Source organism: Ascaphus truei, chromosome 6 (assembly GCF_040206685.1).
Source record: "Ascaphus truei isolate aAscTru1 chromosome 6, aAscTru1.hap1, whole genome shotgun sequence".
In the NCBI taxonomy this organism is placed as follows: Eukaryota; Metazoa; Chordata; class Amphibia; order Anura; family Ascaphidae; genus Ascaphus; species Ascaphus truei.
Genome location: NC_134488.1, coordinates 30,349,901 through 30,365,485, shown reverse-complemented (window position 1 = coordinate 30,365,485; position 15,585 = coordinate 30,349,901). Strand labels below are relative to the sequence as shown.

Genomic DNA, 15,585 nt, shown 5'->3' with positions numbered 1-15,585 from the left:
CTTATTTTCTAATTGTCTCAAATTAGTCTGTGAAGATTACAGTTGTTGCTATTTTAACTGTTGTTATTATTATTATTACTACTATTCTAACTATTATTTATATTTTTATTATTGATATTATTAATCCACTACAGTAAAAGCCTGATAGACCTGATGAAGGGGCGATGTGGGACCTGAAACTTTGTCTTTCCACTGTTCTCGGCGTGTGTGTGTGTGTGTGTGTGTGTGTGTGTGTGTGTGTGTGTGTGTGTGTGTGTGTGTGTGTGTGTGTGTGTGTGTGTGTGTGTGTGTGTGTGTGTATATATGTATGTATGTATGAATGAATGTATGTGTGTATGTATGTATGTATGTGTATGTACACAGTATGTATGTATGTATGTATATATGTATGTATGTATATATGTATGTATGTGTATGTATGTATGAGTATGTATGTATGTATGAGTATGTATGTATGTATGAGTATGTATGTATGTATGTATGTATGTATGTATGTATGTATGTATGTATATGTATGTATGTATGTATGAATGTATGTATGAATGTATGAATGTATGTATGTATGTATGTATGTATGTATGAATGTATGTATGTACAGCAGGGCCCCGCTTCTCGGCGCCCCGCTTTTCGGCGATCCACCGATACGGCGGCACTGAGAAGGGGGTCGCCATCTTGGATCCTCAGTCGCGCATGCGCAGAATGGGTGGTTGCGCCCGGCGCGCATGCGCAGACCGTAGTTTGCACGCTCAGACCATAGGTCGTGCATGCGCAGAACGGCAAAAATGCCGATTTGCGCATGCAAAATAACTGAAAATCGCCGTATCCGCTTTCCGGCGATTTTCACTATACGGCGGGCCCCTGGAACGGAACCTGCCGTATACCCGGGGCCCTGCTGTATGTCTTTATTTATATAGCACCATTAATGTACATAGCTCTTCACAGTAGTAATACACGTGACAATCATATAAATAACACATAAAGGGGAGAAGTGCTTCAGACATAAATGTGACATTTAGGAAAAAGAGTCCCTGCTCCAAAGAGCTTACAATCTAATTGTTTGTCACATTAAATGGAGAATTGCATTGTGAACTTGAGAGTAGATCTCAACTTTGTATCTCTGTCTTAGGCTGCGCTTATAGTGCCGGCGACGGTGACGCGGCCAAATAAATGTATTGCCGCCGTCACGTGCGCTTATAGTAAGCGCGACGCGATGGGAGTGATGCTGGCGGCGCGAATTCTTGAAGCCGGTCAAATTTGATTTTCAGAGGCTGTCGCCACATGACAGCCTCTGAACCAATCAAAGACCTGGTCGCCCGCGACGTCGCCGGAAAGCGAAATACAACTTTCCCTAGCGGCGACGGAGACGGGTGACATCATCGGTCGCGTCGCCGTCGCACGCACTATAAGCGCGGCCTTAGGCTGCATCCTCTCTGGCGCTGACCGCGCCCATCCTTGAAACCGGTGATGTCACCAGCTCTCCAAGCATGAGCGCCGGGTGTCCTGTCTATTGTGCAAGCGCGTGCGGGGGGACATGGGGGCATGTTGAGCGCGCTTAAAACTCACTTTTTTTTGTCTCCCCAAGCGCCAATCTTGGGAGAGCGTGCGAGCCCACGCACAAGTGCGCCGCATGAGCAGGACGGGACAATTTAAATTGCCGAAACTAAACTCGACAAGCGCCGCGCTAGCGTGGACGCAGCTTTAGGGGAGACGTGCACTTTGAAGAAATTATTTGTTTGTTTGTCTGTGTTGTGTTGGCTGCACACGCCGGATTCTCTTCGCCTGAGGCTGTTTTCCTGCCCTTTGGAATTGTACTTATTCCCATTGTTTGTAATGCATGTCCCTCCTAATGTAATGTATGTAAGTATTGCACCTGAGGAAGGGAGATCCTCGAAACGCTGTGCGTTTGCAACCTGCAAATAAAACAAACACTTTATCATGCGATAATTTCTGGTGTCAGCCTTTATTAGAACAGTGCGGCAAGAAGATATCCAGCTTCAAGTTTAACGAGGTGTCAGAAGTGGGATTCCAGCCGCTCTGCAACTGCCTGCACCTTACAGAGAAAAAGGGCACCACTGCAATTATCTATAAGGAGCGCGGTAAGGTCAAAAACAGTGCTGCGTATATGGTTGGCGTTATATAAATAAAATGATAAGTACATATGTCACTGTCATTAGGTCACTTTGCTCCTACATGGTACTGACCCTTTCAAAAACCTTAAAAAAGGTGTATTATAATTATTATCAAAAGGTGTATTATAATTATTATCAAAAGATGTATTATAATTATTATCAAAAGGTGTATTATACTGGATAGAAAACCTGATAAAGGAAATATAAAATAAGGAGAACGCCCTGCATCACAACATAACATAATAACATGACAGAACAGAGTAAAAACAAAGAGCCTAGCCTAAACAAATATGATAACTAAAAGAAAGAACGGGAGTCACAAGCAAGCTATGATACAAGGTTTTAAGTTAAATGGTCGAGATATTAGATCAAGACCAGTTATAAGTTCGAAAAAAGAAAAAAAATGGGTATAACAAATATGTATTGAAATATGTAACATTATACGATAACCTATGTACATGTAAATACAATATGCTACAATGTAATACCGTATTTTGAAATGTATCTGTAAACACCCTAATAAAAAGATACTTTAAAAAAAAAAAGGTGTATTATAATTATTATCAAAAGGTGTATTATAATTATTATCAAAAGGTGTATTGTGTTTAAAAAAAACGTGCTAAGTTCAGGAAGTGCTCAGACTTTGCTTTAGTCTTTTATTCTATATACAATTGGGGGAAATTTGCCATAAAAGGTCACATGTCGCCAGGAGAAATAGAATTCTAAGGAGCAGAGAGATACACACGGGCAGTTCGAGAGGAGAGGGGAATCATTATGCATTGTGTTCCTTCAACAATAAGGTGTTTTGTAACCATGTAAATTCTTTTGTTATTGCGTAAAGGGAAAAAAAAACGAAATAAATAAAATAGACTTCTTCCAAAAAAAGAGAGAGCCATTACATGCAGCGATAGGAGATATAGGGAGCGGTTATACGGAGAGATAGGAGGAGTTATAGGGAGAGGTTATATGGAGAGATAGGAGGAGTTATAGGGAGAGGTTATACGGAGAGATAGGAGGAGTTATAGGGAGAGGTTATACGGAGAGATAGGAGTTATAGGGAGAGGTTATAGGGAGAGATAGGAGGAGTTAGAGGGAGAGGTTATATGGAGAGATAGGAGGAGTTATAGGGAGATATAGGAGGAGTTATAGGGAGAGGTTATATGGAGTGATAGGAGGGGTTCTAGGGAGAGGTTATATGGAGAGATAGGAGGAGTTATAGGGAGAGGTTATATGGAGAGATAGGACGCTTATACGGCGGATAGGTGCTTGGAGAGCTCAGGAGCGCGACGTTCTAGTCCGAGACGGCTTATATGCGCTAACAGGCAGGCACGCTCTATAGCGAGCGGTTATATGGAGAGATAGGAGTTACTAGGAGAGGTTACTATGGAGAGATAGGAGGGAGGTTATAGGGAGAGGTTATATGTACCATCTTCGCACGGTCGTCGAAACACGTGAGGGAGCGGTTATAGGCAGAGATAGGAGGAGTTAGGGAGCGGTTACTCTGGCGAGAACAGCAGTCTCTCACGTCTAACACTGTTCTCCTTAACAGCCACCCGTCTACCCCCCAGACCCCCCTGGATCTAGCCCCCCCCACAAAACACCCCACTCCCACCCCATGCCTCTGCCACACAGCCCCCAACACACCCCCCCCCCCCCCCGCCCCGCCAATGCCGGCCCTCCCGTCTGACTTGAGGGGCCCCCCAAGCCGCCGATTAACTATACTCTACACCCGGTCACCGTTTCGGCTGTCACCTGTTTCTCGAGACCCCCGCTCTTCTTCTATGCCAATTCTTTTGCAGATCATGCACTCGGGCAATATACTGTACCAGCATCAGCGGAGTGCCACTATACTCTAACTATAATCTACATACATACATGTTTGTGTGTATATATTGCATGTGAACGTCCAGTTACACAGAGATATTGCTTCCTCCCAGCAGCTTGTGGCAGAGCCGCAGCATGTGGCTGTGAGATCAGTTTCATTCAGTGACAGGTGTCTGCGCGGATATCAGATACACGCTGCGTTCTGCATTCAGCTGGAACCTCCCTGTTTGCTATTGTCTGCTGTTCTATGACTGTTTTATTGTATGGTGAAAGGAGGGAGTCTTAATCCAGTCGCTGCCAATCTACATACCTGCTCCATATAACCTCTCTAAGTATTACTCCATAGAACCTCTCCCAAGTATTACTCCATAGAACCTCTCCCAAGTATTACTCCATAGAACCTCTCCCAAGTATTACTCCATAGAACCTCTCCCAAGTATTACTCCATAGAACCTCTCCCAAGTATTACTCCATAGAACCTCTCCTAAGTATTACTCCATAGAACCTCTCCTAAGTATTACTCCATAGAACCTCTCCCAAGTATTACTCCATAGAACCTCTCCCAAGTATTACTCCATAGAACCTCTAAGTATTACTCCATATAACCTCTCCCAAGTATTACTCCATAGAACCTCTCCCAAGTATTACTCCATAGAACCTCTCCTAAGTATTACTCCATAGAACCTCTCCTAAGTATTACTCCATAGAACCTCTCCTAAGTATTACTCCATATAACTCCTCCTATAACTGCTCTCTCTCCATATAACTTATTCTAACAATCTTTAAAATATGGCAGCCATGGGGGAATCTTTCCACATAAAATTCCGCCCTGATCTCTGTGGCTTTGGGAATCGCTGCAGCGGACTTACCTCATTTAGGACCCTTCAACCAGCCCCCTAATAAAGCAGCGAGTGGTGTATATCCTGAGGGGTCAGGACTTGAAATCCAATTAAAACACACTATATACTATGGGACAGACATTAAGGGGGTCACGGAAGGGGTTACAGGGTTGAATGTATACACTTTATATGTTGCAGGGAGAAAGGGGTGGGGGGGTCTAACCCCTCCCTGCTGAGCCATACAACCGTAGGATCAGTGGAATGCAGAAGATTATAATGGAGCAGTGTGCAGCTCGCACACCCTGGGGAAAAGACAGAGCTCTCCTACAAATGCAGCTGCAGCCCAAACCCCAGGACTGACACACGAGCTGCCTGGGAGCTACAGCCAAATGGGCAGATGTTGTCACCAGGGCGTGCGTGCGCACACACACACACACACACACACTCGCACCTCTTTTTGGCGAGTGCCTGTGCCCGATTTATCTGTCGCAGTACGATGCTGTATACCGACCGGGGGGCTCAACTCCAGTGCTCAAGCCCCCCCCACCCCACCGAGTCAGGATTTCAGGATATCCCCGCTTCCGCACAGGTCACTCAATTAGAGGCTCAGTCTTCCACTGAGCCACCCGTGCTGAAGCGGGGATATCCTGAAAACCTAACCTGTTGGGTGGTCTTGAGGGCTGGAGTAAAAAACCCCGGTGTACAGAGCCCCCTGACATTGGCCGTTAAGGAAACACACACACACACACACACACACACACACACAAAAAGGAGGCACCTTGTCACAGGTTTTATTTATTTATTTTCTTAAAAAAAGGTAGGATGGGAAGCACAGGAGCAGGAGAGACTGTTTTAATCCTTAAACATCCAATAGAGAGAAGGGGTCAGGACTTTTGACAGTGAGAAGGGCTTCAAAAATCAGTCAATATATTAAAGCTTTTCCCTATTTAAAAAAAAAAAAAAATTATGAAGCAGCATCCTATATCCCAATGCAAGTGTGCGTTATTAGACAGGAGGTGCAGACCTTTACCAGGTCTGCCAAAGGTGGGAGGATTGGGGAGGGAGGATTCCAACTAGCCATGTGATTGGAGTAGCCTGGGAGAATTAGTGGAGGGTGGGATTCATGGTTAGGAGAAAGTATATTAACGACATTCTAGGTTGGATACAGCCAGAGACTTAAAAAAAAAAAATCGGGGAATCCTCTCGCCCGATAATGGAGCTGCAATGGTCTGAGGCAAAAAGGACACAGGTTTAGAGATATTGGGAGCCTGAAATGGGGTTGGCTTGGAGACTTCCTATCCAGTGAGCCAATCCGTGATGGTGTTTTTACTCTGCCTGCGAGCAAGATGGCCACCAGGCAAATGTTCCTGTTCCTGCCAGTCAGGAATGTGGTCACAGCTATGCCATCAACCAAGATGGCCAACACAACTTCCTGCCTGGTCAATTAGCATTGTTAACTAAAATGGCTGCCAGACAGCTTCCTGCCAAAACAACCAATTCTGAACAGCAACATAAACTCGGTCTGCCCACTACCAAGATGGCAGCAAGTCTTACTTCCTGCCGCCAAAAAGTGACAGAGCCCTGCCAGGGGCCCTCGCAGGAAAATGCCCAGTGGTCACATTGACCTATCACGCCACACGCGGTCAACAGGAGAGTGGAAAAGGGTCCTCAACTGAGTACAACTAGTGGCCACCCCAAGCGTTCCAGTGCAACTGATAAATGGGCTGGCGATTGTTTCTGCTGGGTAAGTCCTTTCAGCAGGTCACCGTGCTAGTCTGCTGCTTGCCCACAAAGTCCAAGATGAAGTCCACCTCGTTGTGCCCCAAGTACAACTCTGGCAGCTCCTCAATCCGGTCCAACCCCAACTCTACCACCAGAGACATCAAGACCTCCTCATCAACCAGGTCGGCGTCCATCACGTTGAGGATGGGCATGTGCTGGTGATGGTGGTGGATGGGTGCCACTCTGTATGGTGGGTGCCCCTGTACCAGTCCAGAGGTGCCCATCAGAGGGTGTCCCTGGTACTGCGTATTCAGCTTCTGAAGGTGCATTGTGGCCATTAGCTGCTGGGCACCCATATACGACTGGCTTTGCCCGGGGTATACCACGGGGCCTGGCATATGCTGGTTCATGCCAGCCCGTGCCCTCATGTTCCCATCAACGTGGGCAACCCCGTATTGCATCATCTGGTTGGTTGGCATAGTCCTGGCTGGGTGATGAGGGGGTCCTTGCATGGGGTTCATACCCACCCTATAATTCTGAAGTCCGCCATGCACCATCGGCATCATCATGGGGTCTGCCATCCCCTGCAACAAAAAACAGCAAAGGGTACCTTGTTACTGCTCAGTCCTGTGACCCCTTTTCCATGCGTGTCATAAGTATACAAGTTCCCGGACCCAAAAACAAGTCCGTCTGTCACTTTGCTACTACATGGTCACTGTTTAAGAGACTTTGGTTCTACATGGGACTTATATATAGGATACAAGTTGCAGCTATAACACACTGAAATATTGTCACTCAGCACCGGTATATACGGTAATGAGGACATCACACGCAAACACCAGATAACCAGATATCTGCACAGTCCTGTTAGTTACAAATAAAAGGTCCCTTAACACCGGGTCGGCTATATGCACCTCTTCACTGCCACAAGGGCCCATGTAGCCACTTGGACAGCAAAAGCAGGTCCTCTGGGAATGAAGGGGTTATAGGAATTAGAGAGAGATAAAAAAAAAAGTCCCCAACACTCTCCAGGTATAAACTTAAAACCAGTTTATTGCATCCAACAAGGCCCGACGTTTGGAACCATGCAGGCGCTAGACAAAGCGTGCGTGGTTCCAAACATGGCGCGATTTTCTCTTACCTTTTTGGATGTAATAAACTGCTTTTAATGTTTGTACCTGGAGTGCACGTGGACTTTCATATACATATTTAACGGCCATGGTTTGCCTGGTTTGGCGCTCAATCAAGGTAAGAAAGTATGGACTGCTCTGTTCTATAGCAGCTCTTTTTTACCTTTGAGTGCCCCAATAACACACACACACACGTTTTTAAAAAGTGGTCACCCGCAAGACAGGCCTTTTTGGGGGGGGGGGGGGACTGCACCTTTAATCATCAGCTCATTTCAGCTATGCAGAGAAATGAACCTACAGACTAATCAGCGAGTATTTAATTAAAAGGCACCGCTATCATTCAAATCAGTGGAGCTGCACACGCTATATAAAAAGGATATGCCAGTCCCAGGTACGCTGGCACCGCCAAAACCCCCAAATCCTACTGATTTATCCCCTATTGTGTTTCCAAGGATTGGCTTCTATCCCGCAGCAGCGACAGCAGTGAGGGGGGTTTCCTCCACTGGTCTCTTCTTCACCCCTACAGCTCGCAGGCTAATAACCTGGCTCATTACACAAGTGCAGCGCAGGGGAAATAAACAGGGGGAAGAGCAGCAAGTGCATGGTAATAGAAAGGCAAAGAGAGACCCGTTCCCAAGAGCTTACAATCCAAGTGGCGTATTGGGAGACGTACAGGAAGCGTCAAACATTAAAAGTGCGACACGGTGAATTTTCAGCTGGGATTTAAAAGTGGGAAGGGGCGTTGCTTGACGGATATCGGTAAGAAGAGATTTCTATGGGACTACACCCCTATTCATGTCTTGCGCTCATCGATTCAGTTTACACCATCTCACCCTTCCTGTAGGAGCGCGAGCGGGTGTAAAAGGTGGGCTGAGCGCGTAGGGGTGCGAGGAAAAACTAAAAATCGGAACGGGACGAATTCTGTAGTTTATACGGAGATCAACACTACTGATTCCCTCCCCTGCTGTCTCTCCAAGTCTCCCAACATACCACGTAGATTGTAAGCTCTCTGGGGCAGGGGTTTCCTTTCCCATGGTCTGACTTTGCTGCGCTTATTGTATTATTATTATTATAAGTTCCTGTATATATACAGTATATATAAATAGAAAGCCAGAGAGATTTGAGGAGGTCAGAAGCAGATAAAGAGTCTAGAAGAGCAGGAGATGACTCAGGCAGCAGCAGCATTGCGAAGGGATAGTGAGGGGGGAGGAAGGGGCAGATCTGCAAGGTTGTAGAGGGAGAGACAGCGTTTACATGAGGAGAGAGAGAGTCCAATGTAACCGCTGGGCAACATAGTTGGCAGACTGGGTGGACTGTAACAGAGAAGGGAACAATGGGGCATTGATTGGTGGAGCGAGGAAGGGGGTGGGGAGGGAGTAGGAGAACCTCAGTTTTAGACATGACGTGTGAGGTGATGAAGGGCTGCCTAGGCAGACAGGCTCTCTGATTTGTGACTGAACTGCAGGTGTACGGTCAGGTGCACACAGAGGTCATTGTGCGACATTTGCCTAGAGAGGATAGCTGGGGCCGGAGCAGTGCATGGAAGTCGCCCAGCGACAGTGCGTGTATAGAGAGAAGAGAGTAGGGGGACCTACAGCGAGATCCAGGAGAGGGCCGTGACAGGGATGCCAAGATGTGACGAATGTGCCGGAGGAGGTGTAGTCAACAGGATGGAAAGCTGAGAACAGATCAAGGCGCACCAGAATGGAGCAGTTACCTGTAGATTTAGCAACATGAAGGTCATTAGCTACTTTAAGTGCAGTTCCAGTTGAATTCCTGAGAATAGGTGGAACAATAACATGCTTAAATAAAGAGGCTTTACCTCTTGGGGTGGAGGGGTGTTTGTTTTTCATGTTATTTATTTACTTATTTTTAACCAGGTCCATACCCTCACTCCTACGTTTAGCGCCTCTTTGCTCTAGCACATTTCCACTCCGGAGACCCCCTCCGTTTGTGTCAAAAACACCCCTCACCCCCAGTTAGAAAGCAGAGCAGGGGGCTCAAGAGCTGAACTGCATGGCTGAGCTCCGGCCCCCCCTGCTTCCCGAGTTACATAGATCTGAAGGGGCTGTTGGTAACAGCTCAGGCCGGGCACAGAAGAGGTCAAGCAGGCCAAAAGTAACGGGACCTCATCCCTTGCGTCTTTCCAGTGGCCTAAACGCTGTGGAACCTTTAAAAATAGAAGTGTGTTACAGGCATCACCTTTAGGACGGAAGCATCATGGAGAGCAAGGGTTCCCCAGAGCGGAAATAAGTGCTTCAGCGTAAGAAACCCTCCTCTTCCCACTCTGGTGGAGTTAAAAGCAAAGCTCCTGTAAAAAGAGATAGAACGGTGCTAGATCAAAGAGAGCAGCCAAGGATAGGAGGACAGGGACCTGGGCGAGAGGTTTATGGAGACGGAATGGCCAATGGAACGCAGGAGTTTAGAGAGGAGAAACTGGAGGCCCGAGTGTGAGGGACGCGAGAGGGAAGACGAGAGGTTACCGACAGTGTGGGAAAATAAGAGATGGAGAAAAATCAGACAGCGCAGTTTGAAGTAAAGACGCGCGCAAGGTAGTGGCTGTCCTTATGGGTGCTAGAAGCAGTTCACTGGTGGACCCCTGTAGGGATCCGGGAGTCCCGCCACCCTCGACGCGCTCCCGGCTTACCTCGGTCCGAGACCGGGTCCTCCGCTCCCTGCAACACTTCATCTTGTCCTTCCTCCACCAACCTCCGTACTACGCGCACACACGCAGCTAAATGTGGAATCTCCTGGTCCCGCCTCCAGGTTGCGCCCGCTCGGTGACGTCACGCGCACACCACATCACCCGGCCTCATCAGGGATCCTCCCCACACCTGTCTCCTGCATCTGAACAGCCTACCACAGCCAGCCTTACTGACGTGTCTACTCACAGCCTGCACTTCTCATTGGTCATTGCTCCCTTTATATGCTCAGCTTGCCCTCTGGCAAATTGGCTGAGCATAAACCTTTGTTGTTTCGAAGTGTTCACTGCATCCCTTGCCTCCACAGTCTTGTCTTGAAATCTTGGTTCCTAGCTACCCTGTTCCTGACCCGGCTAGCTGTTGGACTCCGATCTTCTATACTCCTCACCTCGGCTACCAACGACAATCCGCACCTCTCCAACCCAGACCTCAGCAAACGTACCACGACAAGCCTCATCTCTCCAATCCTGACCACGGCTAATAGTACCTGCAACGATCCGCACCTCTCCAACCATCTCGACTACCCTTACCTCTCCAAACCCAACCCGGCTACCTCGACCACTCTACACTCCAAACGCGGCTGTGGGTGGCGTTATATATCTGTCCCCATCTCGGCCTCGCGGTCACGCCTTGTTTGCGGTGAGCACTCCGTTACAACCCCAAAAGGAAGTAGTAAAAGAGAGGAGGCCAGATGCCCAAGAAATAGAGGGGTGATCAATGTGGCACTCAAAGTCCTAAGAGCAGAGTGTGCGTGCGAGTCAGAACAGAGCAAGAAGAATAACCAAGATGCAAAAAGTCCGAAAGGAAAATGAAGTGGGAGGATGTAGCCTTAGATTGCAGCAACGCGAGTGAGAGTGGAGAGGAAAAGCAATACAGTGTGGACCTGAAAGTATCATGAGAATGCCAGGGAAGCAGGTGTAGGTAAGGGGGGTGGGGGGTGAAGAGAGCAGGTGTAGGTAAAGGGGGGGGGGGGAGAGCAGGTGTAGGTAAGGGGGGGGGAAAGCTGAAACTTGCGGCCAGAAGGAAAAGGGAATTCCCATCCCACGGGGCGAGGTGTGTGTGACACAATCCACCCAAGGACAGGACTACCGCCAGACCGGGAGTCAAGTTCCAGTTAGTGCAAAAGGAGTGAAGAGGTCTAGCACAGCTAGTATCGTGTGAGAGAGCAAATATTCCAGAGAACGCATGAAAGAGGGAGAAGCCCTGGGCATGCGGAGGGGGGGATAGCCGGGTGGAAGGGTTAGACCAGAAGTGGCCAACTCCAACCCTTAAGGGCCATCAACAAGTTAAGGATAGCCCTGCTTCAGTACAGGTGGCTCATTCAGTGCCTGAGCCACCTGTGCTGAAGCAGGGATATCCTTAAAACCTAACCTGCTGATGGTCCTTGAGAACTGGAGTTGGCCACTCCTGGGTTAGACCCTTTAAAGAGATGGTAGTCAAGAGCAACTGGGAATGTGGTACGGGCCCAGCGCTCAAGTGTACATCTTTCCATTTCCAGGGGGTACCTATAGGTGGTAGGAGAATCAGGGAGCGCAGTAAACCGGTAAAACACAAAAGAAAATAGTGCAACTCTGTATGTGTAATATCAGTCATGAGCGGTACCTATAGATATCAGCATCACATTCATGTACCAATTCATCCACAGTGCCTGGTTAGAAGCCTACCTTCTTGTAAAGATGGTTAAAAAAAAAAAAATACATATATGTGTGTGTGTGTGTGTGTGTGTGTGTGTGTGTGTGTGTGTGTGTGTGTGTGTGTGTGTGTGTGTGTGTGTGTGTGTGTGTGTGTGTGTGTATCAAAGTGAAAGTGTATTTGTCTCAGAAAAATGTAACTAAAATATTGTTTTTTGGCGTTGGTTTCTTTTTTTTTTTAAAGAAAAGGCCAACATTTAATTTTATCGTAGAGAACAGACACACACACACACACACACACACACACACACACACACTTCACTGCCAGAGAGCCCTGGATTCCGGGAACACAGGGGTTAAACCCCGCCCCCTCTAACACCGCATGCTCTACTTAATAAGAGGATTGGAGTTTAAGGTTAAACAAAGCCATGGTTATATGGGGTCTGCTGTGGGAATGGAAAATAGCGTTTATTAAATAAAAAGGGAGTGAAAATATGGATTAGGAGACCATGCAAGACGAGAGATACATATCCAGACATTAAAACAGGCTCTATACACAGATCTGCGAGGGGTGAGTGTGTGTGTGTAGTAATAATAATAATAATAATAATAATAATAATATATATAGAAACACACACACACTATATTTTTCCTTTTTCTTATATAGCGCTTACAGTATACACAGCGCTGTATGTAGTATCTAGCAGGTACAATTAGTCCCTACTCCGTTGCGTTTACAATCTAATTTTGGCACCTGAGTAACAAGGAGAGAATGAGAAATAATATACGGTATCTCTTCATAAATCATGCCCCTTAATGTGGCCTAATAGGATGCAGAACAACCAAACATCTCACGATCCCACAAAGGAGAGAGAATGGATCACTGTGTTTAGACGGGCACGGTGATTATAGGTTTGTTTTCTGAACGCAAATACATGTAATATATATATATTGTAGTGCAAGCTTGCAGATGTGGAAATAATAGGATTGTATCTGCAGCTTTCCATCTGGATCTGCATTAAAGCTCTATGGGAGCTGATCTGAAAACAAAAGCTCCTTAAACAAAAACGTATAACCCCTTCCCACAAGAGATAAAGGGACAAAGCAATGACTTCACGTTAACACTATGCCAGTGTGGCTGTAAATACTTCAGTGTAATAATTAATAGAATCCTATGACAGGCTGATGTCTACATTAAAAGAAGATAATGAGATGTGCCATTTTAATGCAGTTTCATGTAATACAATCTGACCAGATCAATTCGTAATGTTGCTCCTTAATAACAATACCTTTGCTACGTTCAAATTTTATTTAATGCAGATTTTAAACAAAAAGCAGGGTTATTAATATATTCTACACCTCAAAATCCACTTAACCTGCTTTTCCATTACTTTCAAGTTTAAATAAATAAAATATATATCTTTACTTCCAAGCATATATGTATTCTTGTATTATTTTAATTCCCTGTACTGTATTCTTTGTGAAGCGCCGAGTACACTTTTGGCGCTATATAAATAAAGACATACAATACAATACGGACAACCTGATCCTACAATTTATTGATAGACTGACAAGTTTGACAGGAGATAAATAGGAATTTTGTTGTTTTTTTTAACAATGTTATATACTCACCCAAATTAAAGGATCAAAAGATCAGCACCTAATGAAATCCAATCAGGGGGGTAAAATGAAGAAGAAAGTGGATAGTCCAGAGGAAAATGTAGTTTTTACTGCAGCTGGAGACACAAAAGGAAAAAAAAACCACTTCCTATAACAAAGTGCACTGCTAATAGGATTTTATATATGGATGGGAGGCAGCAGAGAGGGGGTGTGGCATCGTAGCCACGCCCCGTGTCTAGTGATTGGCTGAAATGGATCAACAGGAAGTAAAGTGGTTTGATGACTCCAGGTTCTGCCCATGTGTTTGTTTTTGAAAGGATCATATTCCTCTGCACACAATACAGTGCTTTTATACTCTGTCTGTTTGGGGGGGGGAAGAGAGGGTGTGAACTGCCTTCATGTTTACTGCTTCACTGCTTCAATGTGTTTGTTTTGATCAGTGGTTTAAGGAAATAATACTGTGCACAATTAGAAATAAAATCCATTGGTGCAAATATTTAGTGTATATATATTATCTCCAATAAAGAATATCACGTGTGAGCACATTCACATGTCTTAGACAGGTCTGCAACCCTGCCTTTCAACCCTTATCACCTAGCATAGAGAGCTTGCACTGCAGCAAGGGATTCTGAGAAATGACACACACATACACATATATATATATATATATATATACACATATATATATATATATATATATACCTGCATCTCAAAAGCTTGCACAAATAAAAGCATCTGATCTCTTCTCCCAGCGATATTACTATGAGTGAAGCCAAAAAAAAGGTTTTTACTTTAAAACCGTGCATCCTGGAATGTGATCTGTGACTGAAGTCTATGTGTATACATATAATTAGTGTAGTTTGTTTTCTTTTTTTTTTTTAAGAAAAGTATATTATACATCATCTTCACTAATACTTTTCCGTCCCCTGCTAGATGAAGGCCTCCACAATGAACTTCCATGTATAGCGGTTTGAAGCCTCTCTTCTCTGTGTCTCCAACACGTTTTCTGATTCCATCCTCCTATCTTACTTTGGTCTTGGACTTTTAATTTCCCTTGGAATCCAGTTGAGTGCCATTTTAGTCCAACGATGGCCATTTTTTCTTGTGATATGTCCGGCCCACTGCCATCTTCATGTTTTCACCCTTGTTACGATGTCACAGACATCTGTTTGGTTTCTAACCTAATTATTATTTTTCCGGTCTCTTCTGGTAATACCCACCATGCAGCTCAACATACTGCTCTGCATTGTCAGAAGCTTCTGAATTGTCTTCACATTTAGGGTCCAAGTTTCACATCGATACGTGAACACGGACAGAGTACACTAGTCGAAAACGTCGCTCTTGAGGCACTGTGTAAGGTTCCCATGAAATATTGTCTTGTTTCTTCCAAATGCCTCCATCCCGTCCTCATTGATTTCATTTGAAAGGAGCCCATCCATTGTTGGCCAATGTAGACATAGTTCTCGACTTCTGGTTCTATTCCATTTAATTAGATTCTTGTAGAGTTGACACATTTGTGGAACATCACTTTGATCTTGCTGAGATTCATAGGAAGACCCACCTTCTCATTGTATAAGACACACACACACACACACACAAACACACAAAAACACACATACTAACCAAAACAGAGTATAGAGCAGGGGTAGCCAACTCCAGTCCTCAAGAACTACCAACAAGTCAGGTTTTCCGCATATCCCTGCTTCAGCGCAGGTGTCTCAGTCAACAACTGAGCCATGGATTGAGCCACCTGTGCTGAAGCACTGATATAAAAACCTGACCTGTTGGGCTGGAGTTGGCTACTCCCTGGTACAGAGTATAAAATACAGTATTCTAAAGTCTTGAATTCCTGATTTACCTAATAAGTTTGCACTTTTAACCCTTTAACCGACATCCTTATGATACATTTTGCAAAGGTTTAAAAACGGGGTCAAATGCATTATTTTTGCTTAAAAATCCTAATCTTATATATGATTTCCATTTCCATT

The 15,585-nt window shown here is 45.4% G+C and overlaps 1 protein-coding gene across 1 annotated transcript; it reads right to left on the bottom strand.

Moving 5' to 3' along the window:
* Window positions 1-5,571: 5,571 nt before the first annotated feature.
* On the bottom strand, window positions 5,572-13,774 carry LOC142496821 (cbp/p300-interacting transactivator 3-like). Its single transcript, XM_075603783.1, has 2 exons — window positions 13,610-13,774; window positions 5,572-7,098 (listed from the first exon to the last, which is right to left on the bottom strand). Exon 2 carries the CDS (start codon window positions 7,093-7,095, stop codon window positions 6,547-6,549), a length of 549 nt encoding a protein of 182 aa, XP_075459898.1. The 5' UTR covers window positions 7,096-7,098; window positions 13,610-13,774; the 3' UTR covers window positions 5,572-6,546.
* Window positions 13,775-15,585: the final 1,811 nt, after the last annotated feature.

Bases quoted from the DNA above. Each gene is read 5' to 3' on its own strand.
- LOC142496821 (XM_075603783.1), bottom strand. From the start codon at position 7,095: ATGGCAGACCCCATGATGATGCCGATGGTGCATGGCGGACTTCAGAAT.